This window comes from Macrobrachium rosenbergii, chromosome 56, assembly GCF_040412425.1.
Source record: "Macrobrachium rosenbergii isolate ZJJX-2024 chromosome 56, ASM4041242v1, whole genome shotgun sequence".
NCBI classification, from domain to species: Eukaryota; Metazoa; Arthropoda; class Malacostraca; order Decapoda; family Palaemonidae; genus Macrobrachium; species Macrobrachium rosenbergii.
This window is the reverse complement of record NC_089796.1, coordinates 233,634-259,319: the sequence shown is the minus strand read 5'-3', so window position 1 is coordinate 259,319 and position 25,686 is coordinate 233,634. Positions and strand designations below refer to the sequence as shown.

General features: G+C 39.5%; 1 protein-coding gene across 1 annotated transcript; it reads left to right on the top strand.

Annotated features, from left to right (window-relative positions):
* The first annotated feature begins 264 nt into the window (after nucleotides 1-264).
* Nucleotides 265-24,404, top strand: LOC136836079 (uncharacterized). The gene is made up of 11 exons (XM_067100026.1): nucleotides 265-547; nucleotides 2,535-2,647; nucleotides 3,209-3,321; nucleotides 4,323-4,505; nucleotides 5,491-5,716; nucleotides 6,612-6,754; nucleotides 7,141-7,220; nucleotides 7,934-8,021; nucleotides 8,716-8,891; nucleotides 18,651-18,918; nucleotides 23,116-24,404. The coding sequence occupies exons 1-11, from the start codon at nucleotides 426-428 to the stop codon at nucleotides 23,305-23,307; spliced, it is 1,704 nt and encodes a 567-aa protein (XP_066956127.1). The 5' UTR covers nucleotides 265-425; the 3' UTR covers nucleotides 23,308-24,404.
* The last annotated feature ends 1,282 nt before the right edge of the window (nucleotides 24,405-25,686 follow it).

The window sequence follows — 25,686 nt, the reverse complement described above, 5'->3', positions numbered from 1 at the left end:
ACGAAACCATTAAACGAAAAGATACAATATAATGCCAACTTGCAAGAAATTAAACTCATTTCTTACTCATTATTAGACTAAGCATTGAGCTAATAAGACTATTTAACAAACTAATTATTACAATAGACTACTGTAGCATTATATTTCGTTAAGAACTGCATCTGTCCGACGAGGACATAACGTAAAAATTAGTTGTATCAATTGGAGGAAGTAAAAAAGAAATATTACAAAAGAGTTTCTGAAAGACTTTTCCTCCCCTTACGTAGGCTCAGTCAGACGTCAGTGAGGAGCAGACCTCCTTAAAAAATATAAATTAATTATTTACCCATTTAGCCGTTAATATAAGCAGAATACATTACGACATGATGGAGTATGTTGTATAATGTGATTACACTTGGATTTTTACCTACGTCAACATAAACAACATGAAAATGTTTCTGGAGTTAGCCATTGTTTTGGCACACACGTCAACATGGACTCAGGCGTTCATTCACCGAATCAACGCGGAGATTAGAGACACGCCTGCTTTGCCTGTTCCTTCGCTCAGGTGGGGATAAAATGTTTTAATAAATTGTCATATTTATGCCAGGTTGCCTGAGTGCTTGCAAGTGTAAAAACTTCATTGTGTACAATAGCTTTCATACACAAACATTCACACTTTTGTCATCACACGAAGAGAAGTTTAAAGTACAAAAACCTCATGAATTATTATTAGAATAAATTCTCACATTACGCCCTGTCATATTGCTTGAGTGCTTGCATACCTAAATATTAGAATATGCACTATAGCTTTCATATCCAAAACATCCACATACTTGCCATCACAATGAGAGAAATTAAAGTTTAAAAACCTCATGAATTATTAGAATGAATCGTCATGTTGCTTGAATGCCAGCATATGTAAACGTTGCAATACGTACAATTGCTTTCTTATACGAATATACATATTTCTCAGGACGTGGAGGAAAGTTTAAAATATAGTAAAACACGCACAGGCTCTTTCATGAAAATAAGCATTTGCTCACAAAGATAGCCGTAAGATTAGTTGATGAATATTGAACACAAACATACACAATACACCCACTCATACAGAAAGCACGGAAAAGTATTGCAACACAGTACACAAACATATTATGTCTCTTTTCTTCTTCTTATTTAATTTATAGGATTTTATCTCTATTTAAAATAAGAACGAAAAGTCTACGCAATCCTATAATAGACTAAAGACAACGAACCATTCTTTAAACTAGGCCTATGCATTCTTTTCTAATTAATTCAAGTGAAAATTTGGGTTAAACATTTAGCTTAAAATCAGCATCTGCATCATGTTTACATCGTCATTTGAATACTTATTGAATTAATGTTTTATTTCGCTAATTATTTCGTCCTCCTGCAAAATCTTTCTAATGTATTCCCCCACGAAAAATAATGGGATCCGATGAGCTGGTGTCGTCTGGTGCAAATCCCATTCTCTTCAATTTGAAATGAGTTGTAATTGCGTATGACTATTATATTATAAAGAATATTTCATTCGTTTGTTATTGTATCTTAATCGTTTGTCTTCTCGCGGATTCAGTCACGGAAAGAACTAAAAATGGTGGAAGATGGAAGATCGAAGAGAAGATTTAGGTAGGACTAAAGACAGACTCTTAACAGGCCTAGAAAATTCGAATGATTGTTATAATCAGCAAAATACCACGAGATTTACAAAGCTTTCTTGATAGAATATTACATAGAGAAAGGAATAAAGAGGTGGAAGCTTTAAAATGTTAAGCAGCAACATCTGATAAAATTGCAGACTGCTATATCTTGCTTCTCTAATTTATTAACTACCAATTTACGTGTAAAATGGGCGCCGTGTTTAGTACCAACCCCTTGGCGATGAACGTAAAGATAAACAAAAGACGGTAAATATCGTAAGCATAAACAAAATATATAAAAATTAACAAAAACATAAAGAAAATGCGGTAAATATTCTGACTGGCGACTGTTGGGAACCAGGCCGAGGTTGTAGGCTAAAGTTTTATCCAATATTCTTGAACTGAAGTTCACTAAAATAAAGGAAATCAAAAAGATTTAAATTGTATAACGAAAGTAAGATCAGATACGTCTATTAGTCTAGTAAGATCTTTATTGTTCTACGGACATGAGTCAATGTATAACAATGAATTATATCTAGAAGATTATGTCGATTTTAGAATAAAGCTTTACGAAGAATAGGCCTATTTGGAGTCAGATGGCTGGATTGAGTTAGAAATGAAGCCATAAGGGAAATCATGGAAGTTCCGTATATAAATGATCTAATGGTGAATGAAAGGTAAGATATAAATGTCTTAGACATGTCCTTCGCACTACCCTTGGGAAGAACATTACGTGAATAGTGTCAGCTGGGCTCTTGTGGGCACCAGAGGGTTTTGAAGACTTAGACCTAGGCCTAAGCCTACTTGGGCAAAACCTATGAGACCGGAAGCTGGAGATATATTTATACTTATCTGTTTATTTATTTATTTTATTTATTCATTTATCTATTTCAGATCACAGTTACGAAGGGCAGCAACGCCTCCCAAAGGCCATATTTTCCTAGCGACGGAGACTGAGCTCTGTCCGAACTCTTTAGCGAACATCAATCCGAAGTTTGAGGAAAACGGTAAGTTTCTTTTTATATCCTCTCTCTCTCTCTCTCTCTCTCTCTCTCTCTCTCTCTCTCTCTCTCTCTCTCTCGTACTATAGGACTAACGTCTATGCGGTAAATCTTTTTCACAGCAAGATTTTTAAAATGGACAATTAAGCTTAACAGTAGAAGCCCGGATATATTCTTTAAAAGACGATAGATAGATAGATAGATAGATAGATAGATAGATAGATAGATAGATAGATCTCGTATATGTCGGCTGATTTGTCACCCACTGCGCAGCTTATGATAAAAAAATTAGACTTCCACAAGGAAAAGTTTTTGTAACGGTTCTGTATTTTCAAAATCATTCTTTGAATAGTGACAGTTAATTTAAAATATGTATAATTATCATTAATATCATCGTTTATTTATTATTACTAACATCAAAATATTGATATAAATCGCAAGCAATAACCACAGAATAAGTCTAAGCCTAACGTGCTCTGAAGCTCAACAACATCAATAACTTGGACTGCAAATTCATATTTCATGAACTTTAATTTATTTATTAATTACTTCGTCCCTCCATTACAGAATTGAACAAGACCGTAAAGGGCATTTTCAACGGTCCCCCTCCAGAGGACACCATATCCATCATCACCGTCGTGGGGCGAATTGTCGCCAATGCTTTCGTTCAAGGAGTGCCGGTAAGTAAAAGCCTAGACCTATATACGTCAGATATGAATTCATTTCTTCTTCTTCTTCTTCTTCTTCTTCTTCTTCTTCTTCTTCTTCTTCTTCTTCTTCTTCTTCTTCTTCTTTTATACCATGTTCCCCTTTATAAAAATCTAGTATTCCACGTGTCTTTATTTTAAATTTAAAGGTTTCTTTCTATCATTTTCAATGTTGAAGATGGTTCTTGGTTCATAAAGGCTCGCTCCAAACGCTGTTTTGGAGAGCACTATAGGCCTATTGTTCGTGTTATGTGCAGAGATATTTAACTTTAAACAGTTTTACTATTTAGCCTTTCTCGTTTGCATTGTTAATCCTCGAACATTTTACCCTTTTCTGAAGTAAATGCTTAAAATAATTCTGTGTAAGTGTACACTTTAATGTTGCACTTTTTCGTTAGCATTTATAGTAATCACTTCCTGTTTTAGCCACCCAAAGGTTATGGTGATGTTACCAAGCTTATATTTACAGAATATTAACATAGACCTATACTTCTTCTTCTTCTTCTTCTTCTTCTTCTTCTTCTTCTTCTTCTTCTTCTTCTTCTTCTTCTTCTTCTTCTTCTTCACCCAGTTCTCCTTTATAAGTCTCTCTTTTAGTATTCCATTGTTTGTTTAAATTTCGAAGTTCTTTTCTATTATTTATAAGTAAAAGAGAAAGCAATCAGAAAAATAAGTGAATAATGAAGTATACGTCAAAGTCTAAGCCACTTTTACCTGTCGATAAGCTAAGTCTAATGTTGCTTACTAAGTCTAATGTCGCTAGGCTAAGTCTAATGTCACTTGACTAATTGTAAGTCTAATGTCACTAGGCTAAGTCTTATGTTGCCAGACCAAGTCTACCTCTAATGTCACTAGGGTAAGTCTAAAGTCACAAGGATAAGTCTAACGTCCCTAGACCAAGTGTAGCTCTAATGTCACTAGGATAAGTCTAACGTCGCTAGCTAAGTCTAAAGTCTAAAATGTCTCCCAAACAGCTGCCCTTGAGCAACGGGGACATCAAACAGGCAGCCATAGGCGTGATATCGGCCGTGGTGGTCCACCAGTCCTCAGGTCGAATCCTGCGCCATTACAGACACCCTTGCTACAGTCCTTCCAGACTCCTCAGGGCTTTTATCCAGTCCTTGCAACCCGGGAGGATCCTGCTCGTCGCCGGCCAGGTAGGCCTATGTGTCATTTGAAAGGTGTGGTTTCTTTGAGTTTTTTATTTTTTGTATTTTTTGAGTTTGTTTTCCAAATCTATGCCTGAAATTCTATCTATTCAATGATAAAAATGTGGTAAACTGACTTTTTTTAATTGGTCAAAACCTCAAAAATTACCCGAACATGAAGCCTCTTCTAAGTTGCAAGTGCAGAAAAGGTGTTTTACAAGCACTTGCAACTTAAAAAAATACTCACATACTTGTTTCCCCAAAGTTAAATTACCATATTAAGTTAAAGTTTAGCATGTAATATCTCTGTTCATTTTCTTGAACTTGACAAAACAGCTGCAAATTCAGAGTCTGGAACCATTTATAAATTCTCTAATTCCCTTTTGGAACCACTTATTAAAACTCTAATTCCAACTTGAAACTACTTATAAATACTTAAATTTCCACTTACAAACCAAAAACAGCCTCACTACCTCGACGAGGACCTCGAAAATCCGCTATATTTTTAGGAGCTACCTCTTTATAAAATTCCAACAGAGAGGTATGGCGTCTAATTCCCAGGAACCACTTATAAGACTGCAGCCTCATTCCACTTATTAATACTCTAATTCTCACTTGCAAACCAAAACAGGCTCGTTACCTCGACGAGGACCTCGAAAATCTGCAAGGAGGTAGGCAGACAGAGAGACAAAAGGAAACTTGGAAATTCATATAAAGACTCGATTCCCACTTGGAACAACTTGTTAAGACCCTAATTCCCACTTGGAATCACTTATCAATACTCTAATTCCCATTTACAAACCGAAACAGGCTCGCTACCTCGATGAGGACCTCAAAAATCTGTTATACTTCTAGACCTACCTCTTGTATAAAATGTAGTGTCTGGAAACACTTATAAATACTCTAATTCCCATTTGAAACCGCCTACTAACACTTAAATTCCCACTTGGAATCACTTATTAACCCTCTAATTCCCACTTACAAACCGAAACAGGCTCGCTACCTCGACGAGGACCTCAAAAAGTACTTGACTGACCTTGGGGTCGACATACCTGAGCCAGGCTTCCAGCCAAGAGAGGTGGAACGCAGTAGACCGCCCGTCATGATGATCACGTGGGTTGGGACGGTGGGCGGAAGAACCCTCGGTTCCACCAGCCGAATTATGGAACCGGAAGCGAAGCAAGGGCTCTTCCAGGAGTTCTACATTCCCAAAAGTCAGGGTAGGCCTAAGTAATTCGTCGTGGAACTTGAGAACTTTAAAGTATTTCAAGTGAGTTAGGTTTCGATCTGAAGGCTGGCGCCATTACGTTGGAAGAATTTGTGGACATTGTTTTTTAGTATATTTGGGACGAAATTGACACGAAAATTGGTTAACACGAACGTTAAATTAACACGAAATTATCATAGATTAAGCTGTGTTAATGATTATACCGAATAACACGTTTTAAGGAAAGAATTTAACTTTATTTTAACTTTATTGACTATCGTTTTTCGCCTGAAGACAGGCGCCATTAAGCTAAAAGGATTTGAGGAAATTGTTTTCCAGTATCTTTCAGACTAAAATGAACACGATTGCTCATTGAAACACAATCTTAAATTAACGCGAAATTAACGTAAATTAACCTGTGTTAATGATTGTAACGTATAACACGTTTAAAAGGGAAGAATTTAACATAATTAACTGTCATTTTTAACTTAAAGACCGGCCCCATTAGGCTACAAGAATCTGAGGAAATTTTTTTCCAGTATATTTGAGACTAATTTAACACGATAGCTCATTAACATGAATGTTAAATTAACGCGAAATTAACGTGTATTAACCTTTGTTAATAGTTTTACCGTATAACACGTTTAAAAGAGAAGGATTCAACACAACTGACTGTCATCTTTAACTCAAAGACTGGCGACATTAAGATGGAAGAAATTTTTGAAAATTTTTAATTTTCAGGCTAAATTTAACACGAAAGCTGATTAACACAGATGTTAAATAGTGTTAATAGTTAAACCGTTTAACATAATCTAAAGAAAGAATTCATTTTTCATTTATGAAAGAGAGAGAGAGAGAGAGAGAGAGAGAGAGAGAGTTTCATCATGTGTTAATTTGGTTCCTTCCAGATGGTAACTGGTGTGGAACCAACGGCCTGGCGGTTCCGCGCTGGTCCGCGAGGAGTGAATGGAACGCCAGGGTGGAACTTTGTCGGAAATACGACGGATATGGTGGTTTCTGCTCCTGTCCTCCTGTTCCGCCGGAACCTGTAGTAAGTTGGTAGGCCTAAGAACCCGTCAAAAGTTGGTAGACCTATGCACCCGTCGTAAGTTCCTTATGAATGAATCGAACATCCATGCATATGGTAGGCCTAGGCACAAGTTCTTTATGAATGAATGGCGTACCAGTACGTAGGGTAGGCCTATGCACTTGTCGTAAGTTCATCGTGAATGAAAGAATTGAGGTTCAGTGCATATCATAGGCCTAAGGCCTCTAGAGGCCATGAGAAACTGAAATGATTATATGAAATTCTAAATGTAAAAATACCATTACCTTTTAACAAAAACCTGATCATTAATTCTCTCTCTCTCTCTCTCTCTCTCTCTCTCTCTCTCTCTCTCTCTCTCTCTCTCTCTCTCTCTCTCTCTCTACACACAGCCAAGAATCAACAGGAGAATTCCTCTAGCATCTGAAGCTCTCGTGGTGGTGATGGCCAGTAGGCCTACTGCTCTGCACAGGTAAGATTCTCTTTATCTGTCTTTTATATTTTGAATATCATAGGATCCATTTTGGCTTAAGATTTGTAAGAAAAGCTCCAGTTTTAAAAATCTTAATGAATCCTCAAGATTCAAAGTATATTTCAATTTATCTTGAATTTTTAGGCCTATCACTAAAAATGCTTTGGGAGATTCTTATAAACACTCGTGATTTGATTTATAATTCTTTTTCTCAGGTAAGTTTATCAGATTTTTTTTTCCAAGAATTATCTAAAAATATAATTCTTTTCTAAAATATACCTAATTTTTTAGGCCTCCCAAGAATTATCTAAATTTATTTATTTACTTTAATGTTTTAGGCCTATTCCCAAGAATTATCTAATAAATAATTCTTTTTCTTAGGCGCATTTATCTCAAATTTTTTTTAGGCCTATTGCCAAGAATGATCTGATATATATATATCTTAATATTTTAGGCCTTCTAATTTCTCTTAGGTTCATTTATTTCAATATTTTAGGCCTAGTCCCAAGAATGATCTAAATATATAATTCTTTTTCTTAGACTCATTTATCTTAATATTTTAGGCCTATCACCAGAATGATCTAATACATAATTCTTCTTCTTGGCCAAATTTATCCGAATTTTCTGAAGCCTATCACTAAGAATGCTCCAGAAGATGTATTGATTAATGTATGCAAACAAAAAATAAAATTCAAAATAATGCTTTATTAAAGGTTGTTGGTGAGCTTGGCAGAAGCCGGCACAAACATGAGTAACATCTTGGTGTTCACCAACGAGGTCTCCGAGCTGGAGCTAGGCCTGGTGAGTGGCTTGTTATGACCAGATGTTGTTAATAATAATAATAATAATAATAATAATAATAATAATAATAATAATAATAATAATGTTATAAAAGAATAAATTAGAGAGGCTTAATATGGTTTGGTCGTGTGGAGAGAATGAGAGTGATGTAACTATGAAATGTCTCTGTAATGTTTCTTGAAATTATCTGTGTATATATTTCTGAACTGTTTATCAAAACTACTGTAATGTTTCTCAAAATTTCTCCATAATGTCTGAGATTGCTTCAGGAATGTTTCTCAGTGCTTTCCTGTAATGATTCTCAGTCTTTTTTGGTGAGGGTTTAAAAAAAACTCTTTTTTTAGTGATGCTTCTCAAAAATATCTAAGACTGTTTAGTAATGCTTCTAAAAGAATTTGAGTAATTTTTAGCAATTTTGCTAACAAAAATCCAAATCTTCTTCTACTGATGCTTCCCAGAAAAGCAGTTTGTTTCAATGACTCCTCTTAAGAAAACCAGCAAATCTCTTTTAGTGCTGCTTTTCAAAGAATCCAAGTCCTTTTTAGTAATTCTTCTTTTCCGTGATGTTCTTTTATTGATGCTTCTTTTAGTGATGCTTCTAAAAAAATCCAAGTCTTTTTAAGTAATACTTCTCAAGAAAATCCAAAAAGTCTCATTTAGTGTCGCTTCTCAAAATATCCCCAATCTCCTTCAGGTATGCCAGGCCCACGGCGTCTTCCACGAGTGGACTGGAAGGGCATCGGACTGCAACGCGCTCCACAGGGCACGCCTCTACGAGTCAGGCCTCAGGGCGGCCCACATCCTGCGCCCCGAGGCCCAGTTCTTCCTCGTCCTCGAAGACGACATGGAGGTGGAGCGCGATCTGTTCAGGTGAGGTTATGGCGGAAAGAACGCGCCATTTTTTTGTTAGGATTTTTTTAGTGGAAATTATTATTGTCGTTGTTATTTGTGGGTAAAATTGACATATGTATTGTATGTATATAATTATGTATATATATGTATTACTGAATCACGACAATATAGAACGCGATGAATATGTGAATATATATATATATATATATATATATATATATATATATTATATATATATATATACACTATATATATATATATGAATCACATTAACTTGAAATGCCCGTTTGGTGCTCTGAGAGACGTGTCCGCCCTTCATATGCGGTCACATCTTCCTTCATAACTTCCCATTAATTTTTCCTTCTTGGTATTATTATTTTTTTCTCTCTTTTTCCTTTTCCCTTCCTTCTAAGAACTCTGTTTGTCCTAGACCCCATGTCTTTTGTCTGCTCACCCCGTCATAATATTGAGTGTTTATTTATAGCTCGGATTCAGTGTGGGCAGGACGATAAAATTACGTAGTTTAAGGTTAGCGATTAAAACTCGCAAATACTCGCCGCATACAACTGTCAAAATACTTGTGTGAGGTCGGCCATCAACTATCGAAGTTGGTGATGCGTTGAACTATTAGCTAAGCAATTACCAATGCGAATATATATAGTCATTACTATATCACGTAAAGGGGATATCTAAAATTAAGTAACCATGTATTTTAATTCGTGAACAACAACCTTTCTTTTCATTTGTTTGCCACAGCCTCATATACCTGGTCTTATAATCCTAATTAATTCACATTGTTCGAGTCACTTTATAAAGTTATCAATGTGTAACCAAATCCAAAGTAATTACTCTTTTGCAAGTGTTGAATTTACCTTGTGTCCTGTTAAAGAAGTTTGTTCCAGTATGTTATTAAAAGTAATGTTGCAGTTTCATAAATCCTTAGAGTAAAGTTCATTGCAAGGCAGAATGTAGAGTAAAGTAAAGCATTTGCCGCTTATTCTTGTATATAGATGTTCACACCCGAAGGAAGGTGTATACATCATCTTGGGTGGGGAGCTATTATAATTAGCAAGAACTCGCTAGCAAATTGCTTCCCCGCCTTTTTTTCATTTACTGTCTGCCGATCGATATTTCACACGTCAGAATACAAGGGATTAAAATCGATTGTAGGCCACTCCTTTGAGTCGATAATTTCGCTCATATGAATTTGTTTTCTCTTCTTACGTTTTTCCTGCACTAATGAAGTCAGAATCATACAAAATCACCTTTAATTGTTGCTACTCTGTCTCACAGAGCATATTTCAAACTAAAACCACGGAAAACGTAAAATGGCGACCTGGCCAGGATCTCGTTTTGCAGTTGCAGTCTCTCTAGTGTTGCTTTTATTGCATTTGCAATCACAGATCAGCTATTAGCAAAGCTAAGCTGGTACAGACAATTACGAACCTTGTGTAAAACCAGCACACAGATCCAGAAAAATTCCACGTAATGTGTTACTCTTAGCAAAACCTTACAATGTGACCGTTCCCTAGAATCAGAAATAGGGATCATGTAATCACTGAGAGAAAAGAACCGCGTATTAGATTCTAATGCATGCCTTCAGGATAGGTGGTAGTTAGGAAATAAACTAGCTAACCATCCTCGTTTCCGAGGAATAAAAGGAAATTCCTCTGTGTTAAAAATCCTTGCCATATTCTTTGTTTCGAGATGGAATAGTGCAGAAATTCCTCTGTGATAAATTTTACTCAGATTTCGAATTACTTAACTGTTATTTAGAGGCGTAATAAAATTCCCACGTGACACGCATTTGAAGTCAGCTTGCATTGCTGAAATTCTCTGTGTGTAAAGAATCGAGTTAGGGTGTTAGGAAAGCGAAATTTAAACTCCGTTTATAGAAAATTACTAGGCCGTTGTATCGTTATCCTTTCAGACTCCACTGGAAATCGAATCCCAGACGGTCTATACATTACACGGTTTCATTCACCCAGAATCTAAAATACCTCCAAGTTGGCCAAATCCACTCCACCCCACCCCGCCCATGCCCGCGTGTAGCATTTTTTTTCCCATTCATTTCTCTTGGTTTCCCAGCAGTACTTTAAGCCTAAGGACGCACTGTACCTAAGTCCTATGACTCCTGCACCCACGTCAGGACGTGGCGCAGAATTCCTCCAAATTCCACAACCTAAGTCCCACGTGGACTCCTAAAATTCTACGTCAGACGTATGAGAATTTCTCCAATCTCCAGTCCTCAGAGACTTAAAATTCACGCCAGACGCGATGAGAATTTCCAAATCTGTCCTCAGAGACTCCTAAAATTCCCACGCCAGACGGGAGTGAGAATTCTCCAAATTCCAGTCCTTAGAGACTTAAAATTCTACGCCGCACGTGGCGAGAATTTTCCAAATTCCAGTCCTCAGAGACTTAAATTTACGCCGCACGTGGCGAGTAAATCTCCTCCAAACCCAGTCCTCAGAGACTCCTAAAAATTTACGTCATGACGCGCGCAGAATTCTCCAAATTCCAGTCCTCAGAGACCGCGCCAAAATTTACTGGTCAAGACGCGGCGAGAATTTCACCCTGCGGGAACCCAAAATCAAGTCCTTTGAGACATTACAGTGTAGTTCACACAATATCTAAGCCTTCATGGACTGATCAGTCTAGTTCGTTAGAACAACTCCTCAACTCACAATCCAACTACGCCTTCCCGAGACGATATTAGAATCTGCTCATTCAAGAACAACCACGCCTTCAAGACACATCCAATTTTAACACAAAAAGTCTTCTCAGACATATCATATATACCCATTATTTCAAGATGGCTAATACCAGCATTCCAACAAAACGAGGTGATTTCAATTCCTACATGTCCGCTGGAAGGACATGGGACTATCGGCAAGATCTGAGAGCATGGGTTCAAGAGCTAGGTGGACGATGCTGAAGGCGGAGAGAGCAAGAGAACGTGGAGGAGAGAGAGAGAACGTGAGAGAGAGAGAGAGAACGTAACCGCTCAAGAACAACGGAGGACAAAAACAGTGTGGGCAGAGAAGGAAAAAGAATGCAGAGGAGAGAGAATGAAGAAAGAGAGAGAACGCGCCCATGAGCTCCAGGTGCTAGAACGACAGCACGCCACTCCCCGCCCCTGTCAGCGGGATGAGGCCCTCAGCCAGCTCACTGTTCATGCCAAAATGGCTGAGTCCGAACCTGAAGTATGGCTTGAAAGTGTCGAACGAGTCCTGAGGCGCGATTCTCCCCAAGGAACCTCCCTTTGTTCTCACTAAATTCCTGGGCGGAAGGCCTCAAGGTCTACCACGCCTCTTCCGCAGACGAGATCGGGGAAATTGGGAAGCCAGACACCAAGCAGTTGATGAAGGCGCATGAGATTACTCCTGAGCGGTGGAGGAGACGTTGGAGAGAGCAGCCCAGAGAAGCAGGCCAGACTTGGTCCGATTGGGCGTACCATTCGGAGCGGGCGTTGACAAAATGGTTCATCCGGCGAGCACTAACAATCACAGGTACTTTAGCGTTTAAATTACATTTCCCGCGCTACGCCTCCTGCCCCCCACTCATATAGTGGAAAGCCCCAGCAACACTCACCAGTGCTGCCGAACAGCAGATATGTGGGAAACTCACCACCCTCAAGAAGGATCCATGGGGCGGAAAATAATCCCGCCCTCTCGAGGAACAAATTCCCTAAGGCTGGAACTCGTGCCTGACGTGCCACTATTGCAAAAGGACGGGCACTCCTCTCAACAGTGCCGGAACAAGAAACCGGCCTTCTCCTGAAACTGACCAATAACCCGCCTGCGCTCCACAGGGGCAGCGCGGAAGACTTTAGCCAGACCTTTTGCACGGGCAAGGCCCATGGCTGATTCCCGCATGCGGGCGAATGCCTACGCAATAATAAAGTAACATCTGCACCGGGTCGCCAACGGCAGATCCCACATCATTAGGCCTCCCGCCGAAGCGCCCATACGTCCCACGGTAGTTGGGCCCGCGCCGCCGAAGTCACTGCATTCAGACCGGCGCACAACTTCCCCATCCGGGCGACAGAGTTCCCTACGGAGCTATCGTCATAGACGAAAACCGTCACGATCGAGGAATAAATCAATTCGCGATGATACTCTACGGTCCAACGCTGAGAGTCTCACTGACCTCTACCAATCCAAAATGTGCAATCTTGTGAAAAGCCATCTCCCGAGGCTATGACGTCATCCTGGGACAGACTTCTGGTCCCCACCGAAATCACGACAATCTAGGGGTCCATTCCCGAATCATCTTCCGCGCGGTGTAATCCTCCCCCTTCGCTTTCTCAGCCAAGACTGGCGCCCTCGGGTACCAGAAGCACGAACCCTCACCATGCCACCTGAGCACGCATGCGCCAGTGGTCTCTCGATCGGTCTCCCGATCCACCAGTGCCCGGCCCTGCCTCGTGCCAGTGCCAGGGCTCTAATCAAATCCCCAGGAGCGCAAATTCTGCCGGTGCCACTTGCATGCCCCGAGCAGGCCAAGCTTTCGTCCGTCCTGGACCGACGAGCCCAAGAAACCTCTGATAGCCTGACTCTGCCCCAGCTGGCCAGCGCCAGAGCCGCCACGCCGATCCTCCATTCACGGGATCCAACTCAGACCCTCTCTTCCCCGCCTGGCACCTACCAGCGCCGGTCAGAGAGATGGTTCCTCCTGACTACCGCGGAAGCTCACCTGCAGGGGTGCACCGCAAACGCCCAGCTGGTCATCACTCGCGAGCCGCCTCACACGCCACCCCGACCGCCTCCTCTCTGCCTCTGGCCTCGGGCCGACGCAAATTGCAAGTCAGGATTCTGCCAGATCTCACTGGCCGATGAACCACAAGAGCCGCGACGATCATGGTAGAACCCGCGACGGAACACTCCCGGCGCCAGCTGTCGCATCAGCAGGCCCAGGTGGTACCTGCGTCGCCTCCGGTCGCGGCCCCGCTTCTCGGCCGAGACCACTGGGTCCCATTTAAGAAAGCACCAGGCGTAAATTACACTTGCATGGGACATTCCAGGACTTACAAAGAGCTCTAGGAGCTCCTATGGCACCTGTGCCACTATTTCATCTTTCGAAGGTCTTGGCACTCCCTAATCCAGAAGTGATGTCAGGCCTCTATCTTCCTCCGTTCCTCAGGAACCCATCTCTTATCACCTTTCTCTATTTAATCTTCCCTTAAATTATCCCCACAAGAGGCAATTAAATACGGGATACCATTCCCACACAATGTATAACCACAAGAAACAATAGAGGGAGTGGCACGCCCTTTGCGCCTTACTACCTTGGCACTGGCGTGTCAGCCTCCTGAAGGAGCCATACCTGGTGCACTCTTCTGCCCTGGGACTGAAGTGATAGTCCGCCGTACCCCAGGGGAAAGGACGATAAATTCGCCTAACACAATAAAACCTCACTCTTTTCCCTTAGCTCTTCTGCCAATATCATTTACTTTCTTTTATCATTTATTTATCTTTAATTTTAATGAATCGCGAGTCATAAACTTCTTGCCCTTGTGATTTAAATGCCCCTTTCAAGCTCTGAGGACGTCCCGCCATAGCGCGGCCGGTTTTCATTCGTAACGCCTGCTAATTTCCTTTTGTTATTATTATCCCTTTTCCCTTCCATTCCTTCCAAGATTGCTGTTTGTCATATCTCACATCTTTTGTCTGCTCGCCTGGTCATAACATTGAGTAGGCAGTGGACGCGCATAAAACATGAAGTTTAAGGTTAGCGAATTAAACTCGTGAATACTCTTTCGCCCGCATACAGCTAAGCCAAAATCCGTGTAAAGCCGCTGGGCGTAGCACGTTTTTAAACGAAGATAAATTATCAATGCGAATATGTATAGTCATTATGTTAGTATCGTAGCAAGATAGTTATTTATAAAAATAAACGCTGTTTTCTTTACACAGCCTCTTCAAGGCTGGGATTGTACTAACTGTGATGCATTTTATCTAAAAATTAAGTAAACTGTATTTTTACCCTGAACACAACCTTTCTTTTCATTTCCGCTGGCCATAGCCTCGCATATGTGTGGTCCATAATTCACTCATTCACAATTGTTCGAGTCACTTTATAAAGTTACCAGTGGGTAACCAAATCTAAAGTAATTATTCTTTGCAAGTGTTTAAATCACTTTGCGTTCTGTTAACGAAAATTGTCCAATGTGTTATTAGAAGCAACGTCACAGCCTATAAAACCCTTAGGAGAAAGTTCATTGCAAGGCAGAAATGAGTAACGGGAAGCATTTGTCAGCTTCATTCTGAATATCGAAGGTACATACACCAAGGAGGTGTATGCATATCATCTTGTATGGGGAGGTATTATGGATTAGCAAGAATTGCTAGCAAATTACCTCCCCTCCTTTGTTGTTGTTGGTTGTTCATTTACTGCTAGTCGTGTCGATCGATAGACCATCTGTCTATCGGACTTAAAAACAAGGGTTAAAAGATTAAAGGCGCTCCCATTTTATAAAGATCTTTCCTTCGAGGCAAAGTAATCTGGCTTGCAGCCCTACAGGCCAAAACCCTGCGTAAAGGCAGGTGCAATGAGTCAGCATCCGATGGACTTCCTGCCCCATAGGGAGGATAAAGGCAAAGCCCACGAGGTCACACAATACACGCTGGCTGGAAGATATGGAGTGAGCTTGTGAAGACGCCCCAACACTTGGCTCCCATCGGTGCCCGCATCCCAAATCCCACGTGGCCCTTTCAAAAGTATACTTCTCCCTCGTGTCCTTCGACCGTATTCCCGAGCCCACACGCCATTGCTTGGAAAGCTCGAGAGTCCCCCATCGCCTTGCCCCTTTACGGAAGTCTTGCATTCACCACGCGGAAGAAACTCGTCCCTCGGAAATCGCAAGTCATCCACGGACCGCCTTCTACACGCCCTCGGAAAATCTGTTAAGGTAAAGTGCCCTGGAAGAGCCCCATTTCAGTCACGCTTTTGTCTCCTAATATTTTCTTAAAGAGAAAGCCAGAAATCTCCCTTGTCTAATGTCCGTGCGCCTTTTGCATCGGCAGTATTAATTCTTTATTACTCCTTTGGCACCCTCAGTGCAGCTTCGAATTCATTATTCTTTTGTCTATTTTCATTACTGGCGTATAATGTGCATATCTCTCATTTCAGAGGGATCCCATCGTAAGCCGACTGTGTCTGAATTCCCCAGTTTCATTCAATCACTTGAGTTCCTCTTCCCGCATTTCAAGGTCACTTGTGTAAATACACTACTTTAAATGTGCCTACGTATTTTACGTAATATTTCCCCTGCAACCAGAGCCCTATGCTCATATGAAATTCTCTTGTTTTCTTCCTTTTTACGTTTTCCCGTACCCACGAAGTCAGAATCACAAGGCAAAATCACCTTAAATTGTTAAGTACTGTCTCAGAGCATATTTCAAACTAAACACGAACGTAAATATATATATATATATATATATATATATATGGTATATATATATATATATATATATATATATATATATATGCATATATTATTATATATATATATATACACTATATATATATGGAATCATATTAACTGAGAGTGTTTGATGTTGTGAACATCATTTGAAAACATTTAACCAACTGGGCTCATGATGTTTAACTGGTGGAAATATAAATATTACATTTATATATGGATCATAGGCCTATTGGTGTATATATATCAGTAATCATATCAAACTAATAACATGTTAAACATCAAACATCATAGATCCAATCAATCAGGTTATAGGCCTAATGTTCGACAACATTCCAAAACGTTCAATGTACTTTTCTCATGATGTTAAATTGGTGAAAATATGAAACAAGTTAAAAATGCGCCGATGTTTCTTCGGCACAATCTAGTTTTCTGTACAGCCGCTACAGCATATAATCAAGGCCACCGAAAATAGATCTATCTTTCATGATCTCGGTATAATGCTGTATGAGCCGTGGCCTATGAAACTTTCAGCCACGGCCCGGTGGTGGCATATCCTATATCGTTGCCATAAGCACGATTATGGCTAACTTTAACCATGAACAAAATAAAAACTACTGAGGCTAGATGGCTGCAATTTTGTATGTTTGATGATTAGAGGGTGGATGATCAACATACCAATTTGCAGCCCTCTAGCCTCAGTAGTTTTTAAGATCTGAGGGCGGACAGAAAAAGTGCGGACAGAATAAAGTGCGGACGGACAGACAAATCTGGCACAATAGTTTTATTTTACAGAAAACCAAAATATTAAATTTATCGATTACTCGGCTGCATATTCATAATTATATCAAGTTACAGAAAATGTTAAATGCTTTTAAATCCATTGAGTCATAGGCCTAGTGCTCGACGTGACGTCACTCCAGAAACCGCGTATATCAATTTCTCGTTTTGGCAAATAAAATGATCAACTCCGCACCATTTTCTACATTACTTTGAATGACAATTCTTCTCCGAACCAATAATATCTTTATTCCTTCTTCTTCTTCTTCTTCTTCTTCTTCTTCTTCTTCTTCTTCTTCTTCTTCTTCTTCTGGCCCGTGGGTCTTGCGCTACGAAGCGATCGTATGATATGAGACTAACGAAAAAATCCTTAAGAGTTGAATCGCTTATTTTATTTTTTATCTCTAGAAATGGCTACGCTATTTCTTTCATGTCCATTAAGAACTGGAATCGATCCTGAGAGATTTAAGAGTATCGGAGTCTAGTAATTATCTTTGTCATGTTAATGGAGCCTAATTAACGAGTCTAAATAAGGACTCCGTCTAGAGCGTAACAAAATGCCTTAAGAGTTGAATGGCTTATTTTTTTTTATCCCCACAATAGGCAACGCTCATTCTGTTATGTCTTCTAGGAAATAAAAACGATTCTGAGAGTATTTAAGAGTACTGGAGTCTAGTAATTATCTCTGCCATGATAACTGAGTCTATTAAGGAGTCTAAATGAGGATTCGGTCTAGAGATTAACGAGCGCGAGAGTTTAACTGCATTTTCTAATACCAAGAAATGGCTACGTTCACTCTTTCATGTCTATTATGAAATTAAAACAATTCAGAGAGTATTTAAGAGTATTGGAATGTAGTAATTATCTTTGTCATGATTATGGATCTTAATTAACGAGTCTAAATGAGGACTCGGTCTAGAGATTAACAAACGTAAGAGGTGAATGGCCATTTTTTTATCCCTAGAAATGGCTACGCTCACTATTTCTTGTCTATTAAGAGATTAAAACAGTTCAGAGAGCATTTAAGAGTACTGGAATCAAGTAATTATCTTGGTCATGTTAATTGAGCCTAATTAACGAGTCTAAATAAAGACTCGGTCTAAATTATGACAACTGACGGAGGGAGAGGTTTAAATGGCGTTGCCATTCGTAGGACGCCGACCTTTTCGCAACCGGATGACTCGGCGTCGCTGGAAAAAGGATTATAACCCTTTTTTGTGCGTGTGTGTTCCTTTCCCTCTCCCTCCCTCCCTGTCTCTCCATCATTCCCCCCCTCCCTCTCTCCCCCCTTCATTCTCCCTCACCAACATAGGAATCCCCTCCCCCCCCCACCATCCGAAAGGTGGTGGTGGGTCACAGCAATGAATGTTGTCCTGTCCAGCGATTGAAGAAAAAGATTAGTACCATGCTCGGAGAGGAAGTAAAAACTGTAAAATGTTGATACAGGAACGAAATGAAACAGCCATCACTGTTTTTTTTTATTTTTAATGAACGTTAATGTTAATAATGCTACTAATTCAATGATAATAACGATAATAATTATTAAATAAGGTTTTTTTCCCCTGTAAAAGATGGCTGACGAAAGCGCGCCAAATTCTCGACGTCGACGATCGGTTCATATGCATCAACACGATCTCCCTGAACGACGATACAGGGACCAATAATAGCAGTAACGGTAGCAGTAACAGCAACGACACCAGTAACAGCAAAGGGAACAGTAGCAGCAGCAGCAGTAGCCGCAGCAGTAGCAACGGCGTCGATAAAGGAGAGAAGTTCATGCCCGGTTGGGCCGCGTCTAGGAGAGTTCTGGAGGCCATGCTGCGCTTCTGGCCTTTGGCGGTAAGTGTTCAAAGTCTTCATTTTGGATCGATTTTTTATAGATTTTTAAATCAAATTCCACAGTTTCCGACTAATTACGGATCATGGATCATTTATTCATAATTCTACCATAAAATGATGGCCGTAAAATGCTTTATTACACTCTAAAATTAATTATCAGTATTTAAAAGATAGTAACACTAGGATCATTTGTCACCCTCACAAAATTGTTACCTAAATATATTCATATATTTCAAAATATTTTCCCATTAAATTCCACAATTTCGGACTAATTATGGATCCTGGATCATCCATAATTCTGCCATAAAATATATTATATATTAAATATATTATAAAATAAGTTCATATTTCACTATGATTTATTGAAAGAATAATGAAAAAATGAAAATAGATAATTTGCATAACTTTTTAGGTAAGTAATTACTTAAGAAGATTAAGAATAGCGATTATAAGTAAGAATATAATTATTATAGATTAATAATAGACAATAAATACCACTGCTACTATTACTGTTGTTTTTCTGCCAATAATAATAATAATAATAATAATAATAATAATAATAAATAATAATATATATATATATATATATATATATATATATATATATATATATATATATATATATATATATATATCTCCTATAGGAATTATACATTACAAATAAAACACCTCTCTCTCTCTCTATCTCTCTCTCTCTCTCTCTCTCTCTCTCTCTCTCTCTCTCTCTCTCCTTCGCCCCTTTTTTATAAAACGCACAAAATGGCAGAAGAAGAAGAAGAAGAAGACGAAGAAGAATACTATAAAAAAAATGCTATATTGGTCTAGGCAGGGAGTTGGGAGCGCAGTGACTCGGCACTTTCTGCCCGTAGCCGATTTTAACCGGAGAAATGAGTCTAGCAAATGATCGTATGTAACATCTGCCGAGAGAGAGAGAGAGAGAGAGGGGTGTTATGCTAAAGAATGAGTCTAGAAATGCGTAACATCTGCCTTAAAGAGAGAGAGAGAGAGAGAGGGTTATGCTAAAGAATGAGCCTAGAAATGCGTAACATCTGCCACAAAGAGAGAGAGAGAGAGAGAGAGAGAGAGAGAGAGAGAGAGAGAGAGAGAGAGAGAGAGAGAGAGAGAGAGATGCTAAGGAATGAGTCTAGAAAATGATCATGTGTAACATCTGCCGAGGGTCATGGACCGCTCGCCTTCACAGAGAGAGAGAGAGAGAGAGAGAGAGAGAGAGAGAGAGAGGGCGCCATTAAGGACATGCTACTTGTGAAAGAGACTTGCGGAAAGAGAGAGAGAGAGAGAGAGAGAGAGAGAGAAGGAATTGCATGAATGTACTGTTTATGCAATTGACTAGTTATAGATATTACTGGGAGGGAGAGAGAGAGAGACAGAATGGATTCAGAGAGAGAGAGAGAAAGAGAGAGAGAGAGAGAGAGAGAGAGAGAGAGAGAGAGAGAGAGGTAACCCCTTTTTTGCGAACTCCCCGAATAGATAAGAACTTGGGACCTAAACCCTGTCATTTAAGATGAAAGAAATTGAAGGATCCCTAGTACCCTTCCCTCCCCCCTCCCTCTCCCACTCCCACTCCCTCTCTCCCTTCCCCCGGTTCCTGAAATCTCTCCCTCCCCCTTCTCCCCTCTCCCCTCCCTTTCCAATCTCAGACATCCTTCATGAATCCTTAATATGCAAATTACATCTACTGCCCGCATGACGATATGGCCGCCATGACAGTCTACGTCGGTACTATAACCTCGATTCGGTTTGATATATAAAACGTATTTATGAATTTTATATACATGCGTGCGTATTTACATACTTATATGCGTATGTATGCATTTTCTTTCACAGTACTTTCGCTCCACTTTGTGTATGTGTTTATGTGTGAGTTTGTTTGTGAATGAGAGGGCGCCTGACATAGGCCTATAGCAACCTTTTCGCAAACATGAAAATTGCTGTAAATCGATAAGAAAAGATATTAAAGTATATTTTATATACTTATTAAGAATTATTCTTCTCATTTTTTACATTTCTACAATTTCACAATTAAATATAATTAAGATTCAAACCTCTTCATAAGCCGAAACCTTTCACCGACATAAGTAAAAAAATGCGCTAAAGTTTCTTCGGCGCAATCGAGTTTCGTGTACAGCCGCTACAGTGAATGATCGAGGCCACCGAAAATAGGCCTATCTTTCGTTGGTCTCGGTTTAATGCTATGAGTCGCGTCCCAAGAAACTTTAACCACGGCTCGGTGAAGGCCTATCCTATACCGTTGCCAGAAGCACGATTATGGCTAATTTTAACCTTAAATCAAATAAAAACTATTGAGGCTAGATGGCTGCAATTTGGTATGTTTGGTGATTGGAGGGTGGATGATCAACATACCAATTTGCAGCCCTCTAGCCTCAGTAGTTTTTAAGATCTGGGGAAGATGATAAAGTATATTTTATATATACTTACTAGCAATCACTAATCTCATTTTTTACAATTTTACAATTAAATATATTCAAGATTCCACAAGGCATTGGTGCATAGGCCTACTGTTTACTTGAGAAGCGGTGCAATCTTCACTCTCCCGTAGGTGCAACCCCTTTCGTTCCTTTTACTGTACCTCCTTTCATGTTCTCTTGTCATCTTGCTCTCCTCAACACTCTCCTAACAATTGATTCTTAGTGCAACTGCTTTGAGGTTTTCCTCCCGTTACACCTTTCAAACCTTTTTATCTCAGTTTCCGTTTCAGTGCTGAATGACCTCGTAGGTCCCATGCCTTTGGCCTAAATTCTAACTTCAGTTCTGTTCAGTTCAGTAAATAAAGATAATTGATTAATTGTCTTGATTTACTTGCTCAATGGTGGTAATTGTAAGGATTTTACAATTAAATATACATTCAATATTCCATGAGCGTTCGTGCATATAGGTCTACTGTTCACTTGAGAGGCAGCGCGGTTTCCACTCTTTCGGATGTCATTTTTGACAACATTTTTGATAAATTATCTTTTTTTACTTATCAAATGATCGCATTTTACTTGTTTTACTTAAATTACGTATTTTGCTTTTGCTGATCCAGGCACTGGGGCATAGGGGCATTCGGTGCCGCTTTGTCTGCTTGAATCCTACTATATAAAACTCATCGTGTTTCTATATATTTTCGTCTGGGTGTGACACATAGCTTTTGAGGGATGGCCGCCATGTTTGATTATTAATATATATAATAAACAAGACGGTGTAAAGCCATTTACGTACGTTATTTTGTTGGGGGGAGAATGAAGTTATTAGGCTTACTAGGCCTATGCCTTATATTCCTGACTTCTCTCTCTCCCTCTCTCTCTCTCTCTCTCTCTCTCTCTCTCTCTCTCTCACACACACATATATTTATATATTGTAGTTGGGGTGACATGGGGTGGTTGGCGAACTGGCGAACTCTCTCTCTCTCTCTCTCTCTCTCTCTCTCTCATTATATTTAAACAGTTGGGGTGACTGTGGGATGATTGGCGAACTCTCTCTCTCTCTCTCTCTCTCTCTCTCTCTCTCTCTCTCTCTCTCTCTCTCTCTCTCTTTCACACACACACACATTATATTTAAATAGTTGGGGTGACTGCGGGATGATTGGCGAACTCTCTCTCTCTCTCTCTCTCTCTCTCTCTCTCTCTCTCTCTCTCTCTCTCTCTCTCTCTCTCTCTCTCTCTTTCGTTTAGCTGCGAAAGATTTAAAATCTGCGTAGTTTGATCAATGCTGTATTGCAACAACTAAGCACGTATGAGCGTTAAACAATGGTAATAATAGCAGTTAATAGTAGGTTTAGGCATATAGCCTAAATGTGTTTGATCCTATATCCTGGATGTGTTTAGTCCCATATACTGAATGTGTTTAGTTCTAGATTCTGAATGTGTTTAGTCCCATATCCTAAATGTGTTTAGTCTTATATCCTGTGTTTAGTCCTATATCCTGACGGTGTTTAATCCTATATCCTAGATTTAGTCCTATAACCTGAATGTGTTTAGTCCTATACCCTGGATGTGTTTAGTCCTATATCCTACATTTAGACCCATATCCTAAATTTCTTAGTCCTATATCCCGTCTTGAGTCCTCCATCCTAAAAGTGTATATATAAGCCTATACACGCCATTGAAAGGATCGCCCCATGAAGCCCTTAGACTAATCTGCTCCCTCTCTCCCTCTCTCTCTCTCCCTCCTCCGAAGCTGCGAGACCTACAGTGGACTTCCCTCCTCGACTACTGGGCTGGGGACGCCCCTTGCATACCCCCTCCGAAGTCCTACATCAGACACGTTGCGGCGGGAATCCTGACCCTGGGGGCGGACCTCTCCCCGGCCTTCCCCGAGGAGGCCTCCTCGGTCGGAGCACATGCTCAGGCCCTTCGTCATGAGGCCTAGGCAGTAGCGAAGACGACGCCGACGAAGGAGGCGGCGGGGGGGATAGGAGAAGGGGCGGTGCCCCTGGGGTGCTGAGATCAGCTCGTACCAGGTTGTGAAGTGAAGATTTTATTGAAGAAGATAGATAGATTGGTAGACAGATTGGTGGATAAATACGTAGGATATTGGATAGATGGATGGATGGATAAATAAGTGGATAGATAGGTAAGTAGATAGTTAGACAGATGGATAACTAAGCAATAGATAGATAGATGGATGGATAGATAGATGGATGGATAACTAAGTAATAGATAGATAGATGGATGGATATATAGATGGATGGATAACTAAGTAATAGATAGATAGATGGATGGATGGATAGATAGATGGATGGATAGATCGATAGATGGGTAAATAAGAAATAGATAGATAGATGGATTTGATAGATAGATAGATGGGTGGATAGACCGATAGATAATTAAGTAGACAGATAGACAGGTAAATATGTAGCTAGATCGATAGGTAAATAGGTAAATAGACAGATGGATAGATCGACATATAGATAAATAAGTAGATAGATAGATAGATAGATGGATAAATAATTTGATAGATAGATAGATAAATAAATAAATTGATAGATAGATAAATAAATAAATTGACAGATAGATAGATAGATAGATAGATAGATAGATAGATAGATAGATAGATAGATAGATAGATAGATAGATAAATAAACTGATCGATAGACAAACAGATATACTGTATAGATATGTATATAGATAGATAAACAGACAGATGATAGATTGATAGATGGAAAAACAGATTGATAGATAGATTGACAAATAAGTAGATAGACAGACAGACAGATAGATAGATAGGTAGCAATAGAAGCAGCATGCTATATTTCGTGAAAGGGATACTCACTATTACACATAAAAGGCAAAAAAAAAAAAAAGATAAATAAAAAAAAAAGACAAATTCTACACTAAAACTCATTAATAAAAAGCACTCTAAAAATCACATGTAATTCAGTTAAAAACATTTAAATGAAATAGTTTTAAAGTTACGCTTCGCCGATAAAAATGAACCAATCAATAAATTGATAAAATAGAATAAAACTTTCAATCGCCTTATAATCAAAACTTCCTCTTTTATCTCTCTGGGCGAGATTCTCAGGAATAAGGAAAAATTAAAATGATTCAAGAGGAAGAAGAGAGAAATTATGATATAAATTGGAGGAGGAGGAAAGAGGAAGAAGAGAGAAATTATGATATAAATTGGAGGAGGAGGAAAGAGGAAGAAGAGAGATGCTATGATAGAAATTGGAGGAGGAGGAAAGAGGAAGAAGAGAGATGCTATGATAGAAATTGGAGGAGGAGGAAAGAGGAAGAAGAGAGATGCTATGATAGAAATTGGAGGAGGAGGAAAGAGGAAGAAGAGAGATGCTATGATAGAAATTGGAGGAGGAGGAAAGAGGAAGAAGAGAGATGCTATGATAGAAATTGGAGGAGGAGGAAAGAGGAAGAAGAGAGATGCTATGATAGAAATTGGAGGAGGAGGAAAGAGGAAGAAGAGAGAAATTACGATATAAATTGGAGGAGGAGGAAAGAGGAAGAAGAGAGATGCTATGATAGAAATTGGAGGAGGAGGAAAGAGGAAGAAGAGAGAAATTACGATATAAATTGGAGGAGGAGGAAAGAGGAAGAAGAGGATGCTATGATAGAAATTGGAGGAGGAGGAAAAGGAAGAAGAGAGATGCTATGATAGAAATTGGAGGAGGAGGAAAGAGGAAGAAGAGAGATGCTATGATAGAAATTGGAGGAGGAGGAAAGAGGAAGAAGAGAGATGCTATGATAGAAATTGGAGGAGGAGGAAACAGGAAGAAGAGAGATGCTATGATAGAAATTGGAGGAGGAAAGAGGAAGAAGAGAGATGCTATGATAGAAATTGGAGGAGGAGGAAAGAGGAAGAAGAGAGAAATTATGATATAAATTGGAGGAGGAGGAAAGAGGAAGAAGAGAGATGCTATGATAGAAATTGGAGGAGGAGGAAAGAGGAAGAAGAGAGAAATTATGATATAAATTAGAGGAGGAGGAAAGAGGAAGAAGAGAGAAATTACGATATAAATTGGAGGAGGAGGAAAGAGGAAGAAGAGAGATGCTATGATAGAAATTGGAGGAGGAGGAAAGAGGAAGAAGAGAGATGCTATGATATAAATGGGAGGAAGAGGAAAGAGGAAGAAGAGGGATGCTATGATATAAATGGAAGGAAGAGGAAAGAGGAATAAGAGAGAAATTATGATATAAATTGGAGGAGGAGGAAAGAGGAAGAAGAGAGAAACTACGATATAAATGGGAGGAAGAGGAAAGAGGAAGAAGAGAGAAACTACGATATAAATTG

What these genes read in the sequence shown, in the direction of transcription:
- LOC136836079 (XM_067100026.1), top strand. Translation starts at nt 426, where the DNA reads ATGAAAATGTTTCTGGAGTTAGCCATTGTTTTGGCACACACGTCAACA. An exon ending in CTACATTCCCAAAAGTCAGG is followed by an intron (nt 5,717 to 6,611) that starts GTAGGCCTAAGT and finishes GGTTCCTTCCAG; the next exon opens with ATGGTAACTGGTGTGGAACC. An exon ending in AGGCCTACTGCTCTGCACAG is followed by an intron (nt 7,221 to 7,933) that starts GTAAGATTCTCT and finishes GCTTTATTAAAG; the next exon opens with GTTGTTGGTGAGCTTGGCAG.